This window comes from Narcine bancroftii, chromosome 1 (assembly GCF_036971445.1).
Source record: "Narcine bancroftii isolate sNarBan1 chromosome 1, sNarBan1.hap1, whole genome shotgun sequence".
NCBI classification, from domain to species: Eukaryota; Metazoa; Chordata; class Chondrichthyes; order Torpediniformes; family Narcinidae; genus Narcine; species Narcine bancroftii.
In genome coordinates this window covers 159276547-159296961 of record NC_091469.1, presented here as the reverse complement: position 1 = coordinate 159296961, position 20415 = coordinate 159276547, and the positions used below count along the sequence as shown (strand labels likewise).

General features: G+C 41.4%; 1 protein-coding gene across 14 annotated transcripts in view; it reads left to right on the top strand.

The window, feature by feature from the left end:
• Positions 1-20415, top strand: part of LOC138765441 (uncharacterized) — an 84409-nt gene that overhangs the window by 41008 nt on the left and 22986 nt on the right. For 5 of the 14 annotated variants that reach the window (XM_069942522.1, XM_069942506.1, XM_069942490.1 and 2 more), the window contains 4 exons: positions 2063-2110; positions 2475-2543; positions 4019-4069; positions 5956-6003. In XM_069942522.1, coding sequence (XP_069798623.1) covers positions 2063-2110; positions 2475-2543; positions 4019-4069; positions 5956-6003 — 216 coding nt within the window. The remainder of the gene's footprint in view (positions 1-2062; positions 2111-2474; positions 2544-4018; positions 4070-5955; positions 6004-20415) is intronic. The other 9 variants (XM_069942518.1, XM_069942534.1, XM_069942552.1 and 6 more) reach the window with 6 other exon arrangements.

Below are 20415 nucleotides of genomic sequence, written 5' to 3'. Positions count from 1 at the left end.
CTAAGGGGTTGTCATGGGGGGCGGCGAAGGGGCTGCCACAGGGTGACAGAGGGACTTTCACAGGGAAGGGCCATAGGGGCTAGCACAGGGCGCCGAATGTTCTAGCACAGGATAGCCAGAGGGGCTGTCACAGGACAGATGGAGGGTCTGTCACAGGGAGGGGCTGGAGCAGCTGTCACAAGGTGGCCGGGGGGATGTCACAGGGGGCCAGAGGTGTTGGAACAGGATGGTCAGAGGGGATGTCATAGGATGGGCTGAGTGGCTGTTACAGGGCAGCTGGAGGGAATGTCACAGGGCGGCCAAAGGGGCATCAGTGCACAGAAAACATCTGAGAGCTGTGATGAATGAACTTGTAAGTATTGGAGGGAGGGAGTGGGTGAAATATTTGTAATAGTGTTCATTTAATATTTGTCTATACAGGGGGTTGTGGCATGATGGTGTAGGTGTGAGACATGACCAAGACGCCTCTACCAACAGAATTAATTAAAATGCTGTTATGAGCCCAGAGGACCCCAAAACCCAGCAGCAATAGATATTCACCAAGACAAATGGTTACATAAACAAAAGTTGCTTTTAATTATCTTTAAACAATGAAAACAGAATCAAACTTTAACTTATCACTATTAACTTAACAAACCTAACTTAACCCCCTTCTAAATCTAAGTGCACCTGTATGTAATGTGTGTGTAAGTTCAGAAAAGTTATTTCGTTCACAGTCCAATCTCACTTTTCATTCCTCCAAGTTCACTGGTTGCAAGCAATTCTTATACTGTGCAGAGAATTTAACATTTATAAAGTTCACCAGCTTGTGGTGCTTGAAATGTAAATGGTTACCACACTGGAAGGTTCTTGTTGGTTTTCAGAGAGAGATTCGTGGTTCAGTGACACCCACAACTGATTCTTCTTTTAATCACGTACTTCAGTTTCTTGCCGAATAAACCTGCCCATCAGGGTTTTCCAGATGATAATCTCTTTTTTTCAGATTACCACAGAGTTCCTTTTTGTTTCTCTTATTCCAAGTGAAACATTAGACAGCCAGATGTCTCCTCTTGCATGAACCACAAGGGCTTTGACCAGGCTGAACTAAGCACTCACAACCTCACAACAGGTCTTCCAAATGGGGTTTTCCACAAGCTTTCCAGCTTATCCTGTTCCAGTTCTTGTTGCTGCTACCTAATTGTAGAACTGATCTCTGTGTTTGTCTCTCTCTCTCTCTCTCTCATACACACACACACACACACACACACACACACACACACACACACACACACACACACACACACACACACACACACACACACACACACACACACACAGAGAGAGAGACAAACACACACACAGAAAAACTTCTTGATCTCTCTGCTTGCCAAACAACATGACCCTCCAAGAAGTGCAAGTTCCACTCCAGACAGATTGTGGCTCCGACAAGCTCTTTCACATGTTGCCTTTTTGTAAACAACAATCCATTAGTGAAGTATCTTGGGCACTCTCCAAAGCTTTTGCAAAGACTATTGGTCCCAATATGTCTTGCATGAGCAGAGCTTCAGTATTTTAAATAAGATCTCTTTCAAAGTGTTTGCATGTGACCTTCACTAAAAACCCTGCCACAATTTATCTCACCATAACATATCTATATTCAGTCACATTGTCTCACTCCAAACACAGAGGGAAAAGTTTTAAATGGAGGGATACTGTTTCTATCAGACCCGTGAAATTCAGCATTAAGACTGAGAAAGTGAGAAGGGTCAGAGGGCCATGTCAGAGCTGTTATAGAACATAGAATGTTCCAGCACAATGTGGGCCCTTCGGCCCACAATGCTGTGCAGACCTAATAAACCATGGATATGTTAAGATCCAGAATCTGTATCATTACAGGATGGGGAAATGGATTGGCAGCAGGTAGCTTCCGGAGCTCCCACCAGGTCCCTGCCCCACCAGAACACACCCACACAGGCTACAATCCCACCACAATGAAGCCCTGCCCCCACCAATTCCTGCTTCCACCAGGATGGGCCAAATGTCTCCCTCATGCAGCTTAACGATTCTCTGATGTGTGTTCCAGCAGACAATGACAGGACGTATGAAACCCTGATGACCAACATGGAGACAGGTAAACTCCAGCACCTTATTGATCAACAAGCCTGTGTCCAGTACTGGGACACCTGACCATCAGATATCAGCTTGAACTCGTGGCTATATCCATCACCTCAGCATTCCCACATGGACAGGTTTGTCCTTGGCCTTACCCACTGCTGGGGATCGTGTGGACCAACACGTCATCTACTCCCCGACACCCTCCAACCCAACAGCACCAACATCCACGTTCCCAGCTTTAGGTAACACCCACCTCCTGTCACTCTCAGCACCCCCATCAGTTTCAGCCACACCTTCCCACTTAGTGAGATTCTGTGTCTGTGGAGTTGGACGTCTGCAGACAACCTGCACCTTGGCAGTAAATTCTGCCTGTCTTACAGATAACTGGACGTACGCCAGCCTTGTGATCGGTGGTGGAGAAGCCCAAGCACCTGAAGCTCACAGTGCAGGTAAGTTCAATGTAAGCAGGTTACCGCAGGGATCAGTGCTGGGCCTGCAACTGTTCACGATGTACATTAATGACGTGGAAGAGGGGACAGAGCGGGATGTATCTGTTTGGTGATGACACTGAATAGAATGGAAACACAAACTGTACAGAGGATACGGAGAGTCTGCAGGGAGATATCGATAGGTTAAGTGAGTGGGCAAACGGCTGTCCGGCGGAGTCCAGTGTTGGTAAATGTGAGGTTATCCTCGTTGGAAGGAAAAATGGAAGATAAGAATATTATTTAAATGGAAAGTGATTGCAGCATGTTGCCGTGCAGAAGAACTTGGGAGTGTTTGTGCATGAATCGCAAAAGGTTGGTTTGCAGGTGTAGCAGGTTATCAGGAAGGTAAATGGAACTTCGACCTTTATTGCCAGAGGAATTGAATTTAGGAGCAGGGAGGTTGTGCTGCAACTGGACAAGGTCCTGGTGAGGCTGCATCTGGAGAACTGCATTCAGATCTGGTCTCCCTACTTGAGGAAGGATGTCCTGGCTTTGGAGACGGTGCAGAAGAAGTCCAGCAGGTTGATTCCAGGGATGAAAGGGTGAGCCTATGAGGAGAGTCTGAAATGTCTGGGACTGTATTTGCTGGAATTTAGAGGAATGAGAGAGGATGTTGTAGAAATGTATAAAATTATGACAGGCATTGATCAGATAGAGGTAGGTAAGTTGTTCCCATTGGTGGGGGAGACTAGAACTGGGGGATGTAGCCTCAAGATTCAGGGCCATAGATTTAGGACAGAGATGAGGTGGATCTGCTTATCCCAGAGGGCAGTGAATCTGTGGAATTCACTACCCATTGAAACAGTGGCTCCACCCTCACCCACCCCAATATAAACCCTGGTTTTACAGCCTCACCTCAGGTCACCTGAGTTCGACTGTATCTACTGGCCATTGATTGGAACCTATTAAAAACGTATTTGTCCTCCTCATTGTCTCTGAGTGCATTCAGTCGCGTTACAGTGGTTCCTTCAGCTGCAGAAGCCCTCACTGGTCACCATCTCTCTGTCTTCTCCTCTGCTTCTCCTCCTCAGCCGGGGATTGGGTGGTGGGTGGTGGGGGGGGGGCGGGGTAGTCACCTCATTTTCTGCTGCCCTGGGCCAATCATGGGAACCAGGTCTATGAACTAGGATTCGAGAGGTAGCTGAGGGCAAGAAGGGCTCGTGAAGAGGCCTTTTGTGTTGAAGGCTTCCCGATCGCGTCGGGGGTTTGGATCTGGAGCTCGAGCGGCCGATGGATCGAACGGGAGTCTGTGTGGCTGAAGAGGCTGCAGGAGGACGGGAGGAGAATCCACGGACACTCAGTGTCTCAGTGCTGGGCAACGTTCATGACAACTCTGTGCCTTTTGGCAGGCAAAGGTTGTCATATATCACGTAGAGAGCATTTTGAATGTATGATGATGTGACAGTAAAAAGAAGCTTTGAATCTTTGCGTTACAGGAGACAATTGCAGCACCTACGACAATGCAGGGCCCAATAACAGTGAGAAAGGTAAAATGTTAGCACCTTATTGCTGGAGAACTTTTTATCTAAAAAGTTGGACTAAACGTTGCCAAAAAAAAAAACTGGGCGTGTCGGACTTCAATTCTATATCCAGCTCTAAAGGTTTCATCTGATGCCAAACGTAAACGTTCTGCTATCACAGGTAGATGGGGATGTAGCGAGAGTGTTTGGCCTTCATAAATTAACGTATTGAGTGTAGGAGTTGGGATGTTATGATAAATTGTATTAGATATTGGTGAGGTGAAATTTGCAGTATTTACTGCAGTTTTAGTCACCTAACTACAGGTAAGGTATCCACAGAGATGAAGGCTGGTGTTGTAACATCTCAATGCCTGTCTGAACGGTGACATGGATCGGTTCCAATTCACCTATCGTAGCAGATACCCTCTCACTGTCTCTCCACCAAGCCCTGGAACCCCTGGACAGCAAAAGTGCAAACATCAGGATGCTCTTTATCGACTACATTTCCGAATTGAACACTACCAGCCCCTCAAAACTGTTCAGCAAACTCCAGCACCTGGGACTCAACACCCCACTGTGTAATTGGATCTTGGATTTTCCCACCTCCAGACCACAATCTGAGGATTTGTAAGAACACAATCCCCATCAGTACGGGAGCACCACAGGGCCGTGTCCTTAGCCACCTGCTCTACTTGCTACGCACCTTGACTGTGTGACTCAGTACAACAACACCATCTAGAAATTCACTGACACATCGACAGGCGTGTGGTGGAAAGTGTGTCACGTCCCATTGGTGTGTGGGTCACAGGGTTAATGGAGGTTGAGAATTTTCCCAAATGTGGGAGTGAGAAGAAGTATCTGGGCAGATAAATGAATGAATTTCCTCAGTGATGATCCACATCAGTATCAGGTCCCACCACCATCAATATCAGTCCCACCACCATCAGTATCAGGCCCCACCCAACCACCATTAGTATCAGGCTCCACCCCATCAGTATCAGGCCCACCCCATCAGTATCAGGCCCCACCCCATCAGTATCAGACCCTGCCCCCATCAGCATCAGGTGCCACCCCATCAGTATCAGGCCCCACCCCATCAGTATCAGGCCCCACCCCATCTGTACCAGGCCCCGCCCCATCAGTATCAGTCCCCACCCCTTCAGTATCAGGCCCCACGCCCAACAGAAACAGGCCCTGCCCCATCAGTAACAGGCCCCGTCTTTTCAGTAAAAGGCCCCACCCCTATCAGTATCAAGTCCAATCACCATCAGTAACAGGCCCCACCACCATCAGTATCAGCCCCCACCCCATCAGTATCAGGCCCCACCCCATCAGTATCAGGCTCCACCCCATCTGTACCAGGCCCCACCACCATCAGTATCAGGCCCCAGCCAATCAGTATCAGGCCCTGCGCCATCAGTATCAAGCCCCACCCCATCTGTACCAGGCCCCGCCCCATCAGTATCAGGTCCCACCCCATCAGTAATAGGCCCCACCACCATCAGTATCAGGCCCCACCCCATCAGTATCAGGCCATGCCCCATCAGTAACAGGCCCCACCACCATCAGTATCAGGCACCGCCTCATCAGTAAAAGGCCCCACCCCTTCAGTAAAAGGCCCCACCCCTATCAATATCAGGCCGCACCACCATCAGTAACAGGCCCCGCCCCCATCAGTATCAGGCCCCGCCCCCATCAGTATCAGGCCCCACCCCATCAGTATCAGGCCCCGCCTCATCAGTATCAGGACTCGACTCCTGTCTGTATCAGGCCTTACCCCATCAGTGTCTGGCCCCGCCCAATCATTATTATGTGCATCCCCATCAGGTCCCACCCCACAAGGCTCTATCCCCACCAGGATGGGACAAATGTCTCCCTCCAGCTCCTTCACGATTCTCTGATGTGTGTTCCAGGAGACATCGACAGCTCATACGTAGGTCTGGTGACCTACGAGGAGACAGGTAAACGTCAGCATCTTACTGGTCGAGACCTCTATGTCCGGTTCCGAATCACCTGGCCAACAGATCCCAGCTTGAACTCCCTGCTGTATCCATCCCCTCAGCATTCCTGCACGGATATGTCTGTCTTTGGCCTCATCCACTTCCGGGGATCATGCAGAACGACTCATCATCTTCTCCCTGACACCCTCCAATTCAACATCACCATCATCCATGTTCCCAGCTTTAGGTAACACAGCCCACCCTCCACACCCACACACTTACCCATCCGGTTCCACAGTTTCCATCCCTTCTCTTCTCTACCTGCTCCCTTGTCACTTCTACCTCCCTCTCCCCTCCCAGGGCTCTCTCCCCCTCCCCTGAGTCAACAGAAGGTGAGGGATGGGTGTAGGATACAAAGTGCCATAGGAACTCAGCAGGTCAGGCAGTCACCATTCGGGGAGTGAGCCCTTCATCAGGTCAATGTCTGAGTGGGGATGTGAAGGAGGGGAGGGGAACGAGGTCCAGGTGATGGGTGGATAAAGGCTGGAGGGGGAAGGAGCAGAGAGGTGATCGGGGAGGGGACTGAGGGGTGAGAGTGATGCTCTCTGATAGAAGCAAGGGTGGGGATCTGGAGAGAGGGATTATTTTGGAGGTCAATGCCTAGTAGCAGCCCCCACTTCACCCCCCCCCCACTGCTCCGTCTCTCTCTCTCACTACTCCTCTGTCTCCTTCCATCCAGTTCCCCACCCCCTTCCCTTCCCTCTCCTACCAGAGATCCTCCCTCACGCCCTCATCACCTCAACATTTGTTTCTTCTGCCCTTCCTCCTATGTTCACCTCTGACCTCTTACCTATTGGCCTGCACTCCTTCCCCTGCCCCCACCCTCTCCTCTCCTCTCCTCACCAAACTTCCCCTCAGTATCAGGATGATACACCCATCAGTATCTGGCCATATCCCCATAAGTATCATTAGACCCCACACCATTCAGTATCAGTTCCCACCCTCCATTAGTATCATGCATAAACATATCTAGGGTATGGCAGAGAGGGCACGTGCCCTGGGCTCCACTTGAAGGGGCACCAATGTCAGAGTTGTGGTTATATGATTTTTCATAGGGAAACTGTTACAGATAGTTGGAGGGCTGTTATAGGGTGGCCAGAGTGGCTGGCACAAGGCGGTCTAAGGGGCTGTCACAGGGCGGCCAGAGGGGATGTCACAATGCGGTCGGCGGGACTGTCATGGGGGGGGGGGGGTGGAAGGGCTGCCACAGGGTGACAGAGGGACTTTCACAGGGATGGGCCATAGGGGCTAGCACAGGGTGGCCATAGGTGCCAGCACAAGATGACCAGAGGGGCTGTCACAGGGCAGCTGGAGGGTCTGTCACAGGGAAGGCTTGAGCAGCTGTCACAGGGTGGCTGGAGGGGATGTCACAGGGGTGCCAGAGATGTTGGCACAGGATGGTCAGAGGGGATGTCATAGGGCAGACGGAGTGGCTGTTACAGGGTCGCCAGAGGGGCATCAGTGCACAGAAAACGTCTGAGAGCTGTGATGAATGAACTTGTAAGTATTGGGGGGAGGGAGTGGGTGAAATATTTGTAATAGTGTTCATTTAATATTTGTCTATACAGGGGGTTGTGGCGTGATGGTGTAGGTGTGAAACATGAACAAGACGCCTCTCCCAACAGAATTAATTAAAACGCTGTTATGAGCCCAGAGGACCCCAAAACCCAGCAGCAATAGATATTCACCAAGGCAAATGGTTACTTAAACCAAATTTGCTTTTAATTATCTTTAAACATGAAAACAGAATCACATTTTAACTTATCACTATTGACTTAACTAACCTAACTTAACCTCCTTCTCATTCTAAGTGCATGTGTATGTAATGTGTGTGGAAGTTCAGAAAAGTTCTTTGATTCACAGTCCAATCTCACTTCTCATTCCTCCAAGTTCACTGGTTGCAGGTAATTCTTATACTGTGCACAGAATTTATCATTTATAAAGTTCACCATGTTTTTGTGCTTGAAAGGTAAATAGTTACCACTCAGAGAGGTTCTTGTTGGTTTTCAGAGAGATTTGTTGTATGCTCGACACCCAGCCACTTCAGTGTCTTGCCGGAGAAAGTTACCCCCTCAAGGTTCTCCAGATGATAACTTATTTCTTTCAGGTCACCACAGAGTTCCTTTTTATTTCTCGTACTTTAAGTAAAACATTAGGCAGCCAGTCCTCTCCCTTTGCATGAACCATAAGGGCTTTGACCAGGCTGAACTAAACACTCACAGACTATCTTCCAAATGGGGTTTTCCACAAACTTGCCAGCTTGTCCTGTTCCAGTCCCAGCTGCTGTTGCTGCCTGTAACACTGTAGAACTGATCTGTGTGTGTGTGTGTGTGTGTGTGTGTGTGTGTGTGTGTGTGTGTGTGTGTGTCTCAGAGAGAAACCTGTTTGACTCTCTCTGCTTACAAAATCACATGACTCTCCGAGATCAGTAAGCTCCACTCCAGACAGAAGATGGCTCCAACGTGTTCTTTCATCTGTTGCCTTTTGTAAATAAACAATCCATTAGTGAAGTCTCTTGGGCACTCTCAAAGCTCTTGGAAAGGATGTGGGGCTGATATGTCTAGCATTAGCAGAGCTCCAGTATTTCAAATGAGATCTGCTTAAAAATATTTTTACATGACCTACACTGACAAACCTTTCCCAATTTATCTCCCAAAAACAAATCTATATATCGGTCACATTTTTCCCTTCAGAGGAATTTTAACTCTTGAATTAAAATTCAGTTATAACTAAACTGTTTTAAATTCACGAAAGAGATTACAATACACAATAAAATAATGTAACACAATGTTGTGAATATTTCTACACATGATCAATTTTAATATCTTTTTTTTTAAATTTTTTATTTTTCACACCATAAACCACATTGACCATGATACATACTTTTTCCTTTTCAAATATATACAGTGCCATTTTCTCACCCCCCTCCCATCCCACCCTCCCTACCTCCCCACCCACCCATCCATTTAAAGTACAAAATCTAGGATACATTAAACCAGTCAAACAATGTCATTCAATAAAAATAAACAAGAAATCCCACTGAGTCAATTCTTTTCATTTCCTTCTCCTTTCATTAATTTAGGTAGTGAATGTCCCTGGTAGGTTTTCTCTATTGTGTTTCATGTAAGGCTCCCATATTTGTTCGAATATTTCAATATTATTTCTTAAACTACATGTTATTTTTTCTAATGGAATACATTTATTCATTTCTATATACCATTGTTGTATTTTCAAATTATCTTCCAATTTCCAGGTTGACATAATACATTTTTTTGCTACGGCTAGAGCTATCCTAACAAATCTTTTTTGTGCATCCTCCAAATCAAGTCCAAATTCTTTGTTTTTTATGTTACTTAGGAGGAAGATCTCTGGATTCTTTGGTATATTGTTTTCTGTTATTTTATTTAATATCTGATTGAGATCATCCCAAAATTTTTCTAATTTCTCACATGTCCAGATTGCATGAATTGTTGTTCCCATTTCTTTTTTACATCGAAAATGTCTATCAGATACTGTTGGGTCCCATTTATTTAACTTTTGAGGTGTAATGTATAGCCTGTGTATCCAGTTATATTGTATCATACGTAACCTCGTATTTATTGTATTTCTCATCGTTCCAGAACATAATTTCTCCCATGTTTCCTTCTTTATCTTTATATTTAAATCTTGTTCCCATTTTTGTTTAGTTTTACCATTTGTTTCCTCATTCTCCTTTTCTTGCAGTTTAATATACATATTTGTTATAAATCTTTTGATTATCATTGTATCTGTAATCACATATTCAAAATTACTTCCCTCTGGTGACCTCAGACTACTTCCTAATTTGTCCTTCAAGTAGGATCTCAGTTGGTAATATGCCAGCCCTGTATCTTGAGTTATATCGTATTTATCTTTCATTTGTTCAAAGGATAATAATCTATTTCCTGAAAAACAATTTTCTATTCTTTTGATCCCTTTTTTTTCCCATTCTCTAAAGGAAAGGTTATCTATTGTAAAAGGGAGTAAATTATTTTGCGTCATTATTAGTTTTGGTAATTGATAATTTGTTTTATTCCATTCTACATGAATCTTTTTCCAAATATTGAGTAGATGATGTAATACTGGAGAACTTCTATGTTGTACCAATTTTTCATCCCATTTATATAATATGTGTTCAGGATCTTTTCCCCTATTTTATCTAATTCTAATCTAGTCCAATCTGGCTTTTCCCTTGTTTGATAAATATCTGATAGGTATCTTAATTGTGCGGCTCTATAATAATTTTTAAAGTTTGGCAGTTGTAAGCCTCCTTGTTTATCTTTGGCTTGGCTTCGTGGACGAAGATTTATGGAGGGGGTAAATGTCCACGTCAGCTGCAGGCTCGTTGGTGGCTGACAAGTCCGATGTGGGACAGGCAGACATGGTTGCAGGGGAAAATTGGTTGGTTGGGGTTGGGTGTTGGGTTTTTCCTCCTTTGCCTTTTGTCAGTGAGGTGGGCTCTGCGGTCTTCTTCAAAGGAGGTTGCTGCCCGCCAAACTGTGAGGCGCCAAGATGCACGGTTTGAGGCGATATCAGCCCACTGGCGGTGGTCAATGTGGCAGGCACCAAGAGATTTCTTTAGGCAGTCCTTGTACCTTTTCTTTGGTGCACCTCTGTCACGGTGGCCAGTGGAGAGCTCGCCATATAACACGATCTTGGGAAGGCGATGGTCCTCCATTCTGGAGACGTTACCCACCCAGCACAGCTGGATCTTCAGCAGCGTGGACTCGATGCTGTCGACCTCGGCCATCTCGAGTACTTCGACGTTAGGGATGAAAGCGCTCCAATGAATGTTGAGGATGGAGCGGAGACAACGCTGGTGGAAGCGTTCTAGGAGCCGTAGGTGATGCCGGTAGAGGACCCATGATTCGGAGCCGAACAGGAGTTCGACAACGAACAACAGGAGTATGACAACGGCTCTGTATACGCTTATCTTTGTGAGGTTTTTCAGTTGGTTGTTTTTCCAGACTCTTTTGTGTAGTCTTCCAAAGGCGCTATTTGCCTTGGCGAGTCTGTTGTCTATCTCATTGTCGATCCTTGCATCTGATGAAATGGTGCAGCCGAGATAGGTAAACTGGTTGACCGTTTTGAGTTTTGTGTGCCCAATGGAGATGTGGGGGGGCTGGTAGTCATGGTGGGAAGCTGGCTGATGGAGGACCTCCGTTTTCTTCAGGCTGACTTCCAGGCCAAACATTTTGGCAGTTTCCGCAAAACAGGACGTCAAACGCTGAAGAGCTGGGCCTGAATGGGCAACTAAAGCGGCATCGTCTGCAAAGAGTAGTTCACGGACAAGTTTCTCATTCTGTTAATTTATCTAGTGCTATCCTCGGTTTGCCCCCTTTCCATAAAAATTTCCTTATTATTTTCTTTAACTCCTTGAAGAATTTCTCTGTCAAGTATATTGGCAATGCCTGAAATAGGTATAATATCCTTTGGAAAATGTACATTTTAATACAGTTTATCCTTCCTATTAGTGTTAATGGTAAATCTTTCCAATGCTCTAAATTGTCCTGTAATTTTTTCATTAGTGGATAATAATTGAGTTTATATAGATGGCCGAGATTTTTATTTATTTGTATACCTAGGTATCTTATTGCTTGCATTTGCCATCTGAATGGTGATTCCTTCTTAAATTTTGAGAAATCCGCATTATTCATTGGCATTGCTTCACTTTTATTTACGTTGATCTTGTAACCCGACACTTCTCCATATTCCTTCAATTTCTTATATAATTCTTTTATTGATAGTTCTGGTTCTATTAAGTATACTATAACATCATCCACAAATAAACTGATAATGAAGAAGGTTTTCAAGGATTGCAGAGGGATTTGGGCTGCTTAGAAAAGTGGGCTGAAAAATGGCAGATGGAATTTAATGCTGATAAGTGTGAGGTGCTTCATTTTGGTAAGAAGAATCAGAATAGGACATATGTGGTAAATGGGAGAGTATTGAGGAATACAGAAGAGCAGAAAGATTTAGGAGTAACGGTACATCGTTCCCTGAAGGTAGAAACTCACGTGAATAGGGTGGTGAAGAAGGCTTTTAGTATGCTGGCCTTTATCAATCATTGCATGGAATATAGGAGTTGGGAGGTGATGTTGAGATTGTATAAGACGTTGGTGCGGCCTCATTTGGAGTTCTGTGTGCAGTTCTGGTCGCCTAATTATAGGAAGGATATAAACAGAGTGGAGAGAGTGCAGAGAAGGTTTACCAGAATGTTGCCTGGGTTTAAGCATCTGGAGTATGGGGAGAGCTTGGACAGATTGGGTCTTTATTCTTTGGAGCGTAGAAGGTTGAGAGGGGATTTGATAGAAGTATTTAAGATTATGAAAGGGATAGACAGAGTGGATGTGGATAGACTATTTCCGTTAAGAGGAGGAAAGATTAAAACAAGAGGACATGAGTTAAGAATTAAGGGGCAGAGGTTTAGAGGTAACATGAGGGGGAACCTCTTTACTCAGAGAGTGGTAGCCGTGTGGAATGATCTTCCGGGAGAAATAGTGGCGGCGGAGTCAATTGTATTATTTAAGAAAAGGTTGGACAGGTATATGGATGAGAAGAAGATGGAGGGTTATGGGCATTGTGCAGGGAGGTGGGACGAGAAAGGGGTGTTTGGTTCAGTGCGGACTAGAAGGGCCTAATGGCCTGTTTCCGTGCTGTAATTGTTATGTTATGTTATGTTATATTCCTTGTCTTTTATTTTTATCCCTTTTATATTATTTTCTGTTCTTATCAATTCTGCTAGTGGTTCTATAGCTAACGCAAACAGTAAGGGTGATAGTGGGCATCCCTGCCTTGTTGATCTGCTTAAGTTAAATTGCTTTGATATATATCCATTTACTGTCACTTTCGCCAATGGTCCCTTATATAATGCTTTAATCCAATTAATATACTTCTCTGGTAAACTGAATTTTTGCAATACTTTGAATAAATAATTCCATTCTACTCTGTCAAAGGCCTTCTCTGTGTCTAATGCAACTGCTACTGTTGGCGCTTTACTCCCTTCTACTGCATGAATTAAGTTAATAGATTTACAAATATTGTCTGTTGTGCGTCTTTTTTTGATAAATCCAGTTTGGTCTAGATTTACCATTTTCGGTACATACTCTGCTAATCTGTTTGCTAATAGTTTAGCTATTATCTTATAATCTGTGTTAAGTAATGATATTGGTCTATATGACGCTGGTGCGAGTGGATCTTTCCCTTGCTTTAGTATTACTGTAATTATTGCTGTTTTACATGAATCTGGTAAGCTTTGTGTTTTATCAATCTGGTGGATTACTTCCAGGAGGGGCGGAATTAATAAATCTTTAAATGTTTTAGAGAATTCTATTGGGCATCCATCCTCTCCTGGTGTTTTATTATTTGGTAGTTTTTTTATTATCTCTTGTATTTCTACTATTTCAAATGGTTCTGTTAATTTATTTTGTTCCTCTATTTGTAATTTTGGTAGTTCAATTTTAGTTAAAAGTTCATCTATTTTCCCTTCTTTCCCTTCGTTTTCAGTTTGGTATAATTGTTCATAGAATTCTCTAAAATTTTTCTTGATCTCCTTTGGATTATATGTGATTTGTTTCTCTTTTTTCCTTGATGCCAATACCATTTTCTTAGCTTGTTCTGTCTTAAGCTGCCATGCTAGAATTTTGTGCGTTTTTTCCCCAAGTTCATAATATTTCTGTTTTGTCTTCATTATGTTCTTCTCCACCTTATATGTTTGTAATGTTTCATATTTTATTTTTTTATCTGCCAATTCTTTTCTTTTAGTTGTATCTTCCTTCATTGCTAATTCTTTTTCTATATTTACTATTTCCCTTTCCAACTGCTCTGTTTCCTGATTATAGTCCTTCTTCATCTTGGTTACATAACTTATTATTTGCCCTCTAATGAATGCTTTCATTGCATCCCATAATATAAACATCTTTCATTGATTCCGTATTTATTTCAAAATACATTTTAATTTGTCTTTCAATGAATTCTCTAAAATCCTGCCTTTTGAGTAGCATGGAGTTTAATCTCCATCTATACATTCTTGGAGGGATGTCCTCTAACTCTACTGTCAATATTAAGGGTGAATGGTCCGATAATATTCTAGCTTTATATTCTGTTTTTCTTACTCTATCTTGCATACGAGCTGAGGAGTCACGTGATGGAGTAGTGGCCGGACGGAGAACTCCAGCCCTCTCCAGAAAAGTCGGGAAAAACAAGAGAAAATACAAAGGCACAGAAATACAAGTTAAAGAAAAGTGAGTTTTAAGGTGGAAAGAAGATGGAGACAAAAGGAGAAAAATCAAAATCAACGGAAAGAAGAGAGGAAGAGAAGACAACGGAGGAAAAAGGTGAAGGCCTTACCTGTCCGAAGAGGCCCGCTGTGGAGAGAGGACCCCACTACCTCAGGTCGGTAGAAAAAGAACTACAACAATGGCTCACAGAGCCGAGTAAAAGTGCGCAACCACGCATGAAAAAAAACACACCGACGGGAGGGGGGACCAGCTGGGGAGTCGATCTCCACAGCCGGCAACGACAGCTGCAGAACACCTGCAGCAAGAAGAGACCACAGAAGACAATGGAAACAAGAAAGAAGAGGAGGAAAGGGCATCAAAGAAACAACAGATGGTCAACCCAGAGGAAGAAGAAGAGGAAGAATACAGTGAAATAGATACAGGGAAAGGCAAGGTAAAGGATATACTTGCTCTTGTTAGAGGATACATGGAGTCATTTAAAGAATGGCAAACACAGGAATTCAATGATTTAAGAAAAAGAATAAACAACACAGAAAAGAAAATAAATAAAATGGATATGACCTTAACAGAAATGGGGAAAAAAATGGACAAGATGGAAGAACGGGCAATAGCAGCAGAAATGGAGGTAGAAGACTTAAAAAAGAAATTGGAGGTATCTAATAAAAAAACTAAAGAGACACAAGAATTACTAGCCCAAAAAATAGATATAATGGAAAATTATAACAGAAGAAATAACATAAAGATAGTAGGCCTTAAGGAAGATGAAGAAGGCAAGAATATGAGGGAGTTTATAAAAGAATGGATCCCTAAGGCCCTAGGATGTCCAGAACTACAGCAAGAAATGGAAATAGAAAGGGCACATAGAGCATTGGCCCCTAAACCACAACCACAACAAAAACCAAGATCTATTGTAGTAAAATTCCTAAGATATACTACAAGAGAAAAGGTACTGGAGAAGACAATGGAAAAAGTAAGAGAGGGCAACATACCACTGGAGTATAAAGGGCAAAAAATCTTCATTTATCCAGATATAAGCCTTGAAATCCTAAAGAAGAGAAAAGAGTTCAATACAGCAAAAGCGATTTTATGGAAGAAAGGATATAAATTTACACTGAAGCATCCTGCGGTATTGAAAATATTTATTCCAGGACAACAAAACAGACTGTTCTCGGATCCAGAAGAAGCACGAAAATTTGCAGAACAATTACAAAAATAGACTGAGGGATGAAGACGGGTAATGAGAGCAAAATTGATCACGATTGATATGTATGTGGGTAAAGACAAAAATAGACTGAGTGATGAAGACGGGTAATGAGGGTAAAAATGACCACGATTGATATGTATGCGGGTAAAGAGGTATAAGAGTGAATAGAGACAATGGGCAATCATGAAAGTATCTGTAATTAGAGGAAAACATAGATAGTATAGACAAGAATTAATAAGGGAAGGTAATGGAATAGAGAGAATAAGGAGGGAATTAAAAGAGTGACCTTTGTGACATATAAAAAGTGAAATCTTTTCTGGGGGGGGCTGGGTGGAGGAAATGAGCGGTCACTGCAAAATCAGTTGACGCTTGCGAGTGGATTCGCAAATCCAAATGGAGAGGGGAGATGTGGTTGTCCGACAAGGGATAAAGGACAACTCAGGAGGGGAAGGGGAGATTGGGGATAAAGAAGATAGAAATAGGAGAATAAGGAAAATGTTGGATGTTGTAGGAATGTTGTCTGGTAAAGAGTTGAAAATAAGAAAACAGAAATGGAAAAGGAGGAAAGGTAATGATGGAAAAACGGAAAGAGAAGATAAACAAAATATAAAATGGCTACGCTGAACTATATGACTCTAAATATTAATGGAATACATAACCAAATTAAAAGGAAGAAACTACTAAATTTACTGAAAAAGGAAAAAATAGATATAGCATTTGTCCAAGAAACACACTTAACTGAATTGGAGCACAAGAAATTAAAGAGAGATTGGGTAGGACATGTAACAGCAGCATCGTATAATTCAAAAGCAAAAGGAGTGGCTATATTAATTAGCAAAAATGTGCCATTTAAAATAGAAGAGGAAATAATAGATCCAGCAGGGAGATATGTTATGATAAAATGTCAGATATATTCGGAGCTTTGGAATCTACTTAATATATATTCACCTAACGAAGAAGATCAAAAGTTTATGCAAGATATCTTTTTGAAGGTAGCTAATACGCAAGGGAACATACTAATAGGAGGGGATTTCAATCTGAATTTGGATCCAAATATGGATAAAACGGGGAAAAAAATTAACAGGAAGAACAAAGTAACCAAATTTATAATTAAATCAATGCAAGAAATGAAACTTGTGGACATATGGAGGAAACAAAACCCAAAGGAAAAGGAATACTCATACTACTCGACTAGACATAAAACATACTCAAGGATAGACCTATTCCTGTTATCAGCCCACATTCAAGGGAGAGTTAGGAAAACGGAATATAAAGCTAGACTATTATCGGACCACTCACCCCTGTTATTGGCAATAGAGCTAGAGGACATCCCTCCAAGAATGTATAGATGGAGATTAAACCCCATGCTACTTAAAAGACAGGATTTTAGAGAATTTATTGAAAAACAATTAAAAATGTACTTTGAAGTAAATACGGAATCAGTGGAAGATAAGTTTATACTATGGGACGCAATGAAAGCATTCATTAGAGGACAAATAATAAGTTATGCAACCAAGATGAAGAAGGACTATAATCAGGAAACAGAGCAGTTGGAAAGGGAAATAATAAATATAGAAAAAAAATTAGCAATAAAGGAAGATACAACCAAAAGAAGAGAATTGGCGGATAAAAAAATAAAATATGAAACATTACAAACATATAAGGTGGAGAAGAATATAATGAAGACAAAACAGAAATATTATGAACTAGGTGAAAAAACACACAAAATCTTAGCATGGCAGCTTAAGACAGAGCAAACTAAGAAAATGGTATTGGCAACAAGGAAAAAAGACAAACAAATTACATATAATCCAAAAGAAATTAAGGAAAACTTCAGAGAATTCTATGAACAATTATACCGAACTGAAAACGAAGGGAAAGAAGGGAAAATGGATGAATTTTTGACTAAAATTGAACTACCAAAACTACAAATAGAGGAACAAAATAAATTAACAGAACCATTTGGAACAGTAGAAATACAAGAGATAATAAAAAAATTACCAAATAATAAGACACCAGGAGAGGATGGACTCCCAATAGAATTCTACAAAACATTTAAAGATCTAATAATACCGCCCCTCCTGGATGTAATCAACCAGATTGATGAGACACAAAACTTACCAGATTCATGTAAAACAGCAATAATTACAGTGATACTAAAACAAGGGAAAGATCCACTCTCACCAGCGTCATATAGACCAATATCGCTGCTAAACACAGATTATAAGATAATACCTAAACTATTAGCAAACAGATTAGCAGAACAGGTACCGAAAATGGTAAATTTAGACCAAACTGGATTTATCAAAAAAAGACGCACAACAGACAATATTTGTAAATTTATTAACTTAATTCATGCAGTAGAAGGAAATAAAGCACCGGCAGTAGCAGTTGCTTTAGACGCAGAGAAGGCCTTCGACAGAGTAGAATGGAATTACTTGTTCAAAGTATTGCAAAAATTCAGTTTACCGGAGAAGTATATTAATTGGATTAAAGCATTATATGAGGGACCGTTAGCGAACGTGACAGTAAATGGACATGTATCAAAGCAATTTAACTTAAGCAGGTCAACGCGGCAGGGATGCCCACTATCACCATTATTGTTTGCGCTAGCTATAGAACCACTAGCAGAATCGATAAGAATAGATAATAATATAAAAGGAATAAAAATAAAAGACAGGGAATATAAAATCAGTCTATTTGCGGATGATGTGATAGTGTACTTAACAGAACCAGAACTATCAATAAAAGAACTATATAAGAAATTGAAGGAATATGGAGAAGTGTCGGGATACAAGATAAACGTAAATAAAAGTGAAGCAATGCCTATGAATAACGCGGATTTCTCAAAATTTAAGGAGGAATCCCCATTCAGATGGCAAATGCAGGCAATAAGATACCTAGGTGTGCAAATAAACAAAAATCTAGGCCAATTATATAAACTCAATTACAATCCACTAATGAAAAAATTACAGGACGATTTAGAGCATTGGAAAGAGCTACCACTAACACTGATAGGAAGGATAAACTGTATTAAAATGAACATTTTTCCAAGGATACTATACTTATTTCAGGCATTGCCAATACAACTGACAGAAAAATTCTTCAAAGAGTTAAAGAAAATAATAAGGAGATTTTTATGGAGAGGGGGGAAACCGAGGATAGCACTAGATAAATTAACAGAATGGTATAAACAAGGAGGCTTACAATTGCCAAACTTCAAAAATTATTATAGAGCCGCACAATTAAGGTACCTATCAGATTTTTATCAAACAAGGGAAAAACCAGACTGGACGAGACTAGAATTAGATAAAATAGGGGAAAAGATACCTGAACACATATTATATAAATGGGACGAAAAATTGGTACAACATAGAACTTCTCCAGTATTACACCATCTCCTCAATATATGGAAGAAGATTCATGTAGAAAGAAATAAAATAAATTATCAAATACCAAAACTAATATTGACGCAAAATAAGCTACTCCCTTTTACAATAGACAACCTTTCCTTTAGAAAATGGGAAAAAAAAGGGATTAAAAGAATAGAAAATTGTTTTTCAGGAAGCAGATTCTTATCCTTTGAACAAATGAGAGATAAGTACAATATAACTGGAGATACAGCGCTGGCATATTACCAACTGAGATCCTACTTGAAAGATAAATTAGGAAGCAATTTGAGTTTACCAGAGGGAAGTAACCTTGAATATGTGATTACAGATACAATGTTAATCAAAAGATTTATAACAAATATGTATATCAAACTGTAAGAAAAGGAGAATGAGGAAACAAATGGTAAAACTAAACAAAAATGGGAACAAGATTTAAATATAAAGATAAAAAAGGAAACATGGGAGAAATTATGTTCTGGAACGATGAGAAATACAATAAATACGAGGCTGCGTATGATACAATATAATTGGTTACACAGACTATACATTACACCGCAAAAGTTAAATAAATGGGACCCAACAGTATCTGATAGATGTTTTCGATGTAAAAAAGAAAGGGGAACAACAATTCATGCAATCTGGACATGTGAGAGAGTAGAAAAATTTTGGGATGATCTCAATCAGATATTAAATAAAATAACAGAAAACAATATACCAAAGAATCCAGAGATCTTTCTCCTAAGTAACATAAAAAATAAAGAATTTGGAATTGACTTGGAAGATGCACAAAAAAGATTTGTCAAGATAGCCCTAGCCGTAGCAAAAAAATGTATTATGTCAACCTGGAAATTGGAAGATAATTTGAAAATACAACAATGGTATATAGAAATGAATAAATGTATTCCATTAGAAAAAATAACATATAGTTTAAGAAATAATATTGAAATATTCGAACAAGTATGGGAGCCTTACATTAAATACAATAGCGAAAACCTACCGGGAACAAACATTACCTAAGTTGATGGAAGGAGAAGAAAAGAAAAGAATGGACTCAGTAGAATTTCTGGTGTATTTTTGTTGAATGACAACATTGTCTGACTGAATTAATGCAACCTAGATTGTATACCTAAAATGGATGAGAGGGGGGGGGTGGGGGGGTGGCTTGGGAGGAGTGGGGGGGGGGAGAAAAAATCACTATAAATGTGTGGAAAAGAAAAAGTGTATATCATGGCTATTGTGATTTATGGTGTGAAAAATAAAAAAATTTATATAATAAAAAAAAATATCTTGCATACGAGCTGATAACAGAAATAGGTCTATTCTTGAGTATGTTTTATGTCTAGCCGAGTAATATGAATATTCCTTTTCCTTTGGGTGTTGTTTCCTCCATATATCCAAAAGTTGCATTTCTTCCATCGATTTAATTATAAATTTGGTTACTTTGTTCTTTCTGTTAATTTTTTCCCAGTTTTGTCCGTATTTGAATCCAAATTCAGGTTGAAATCCCCTCCTATTAATA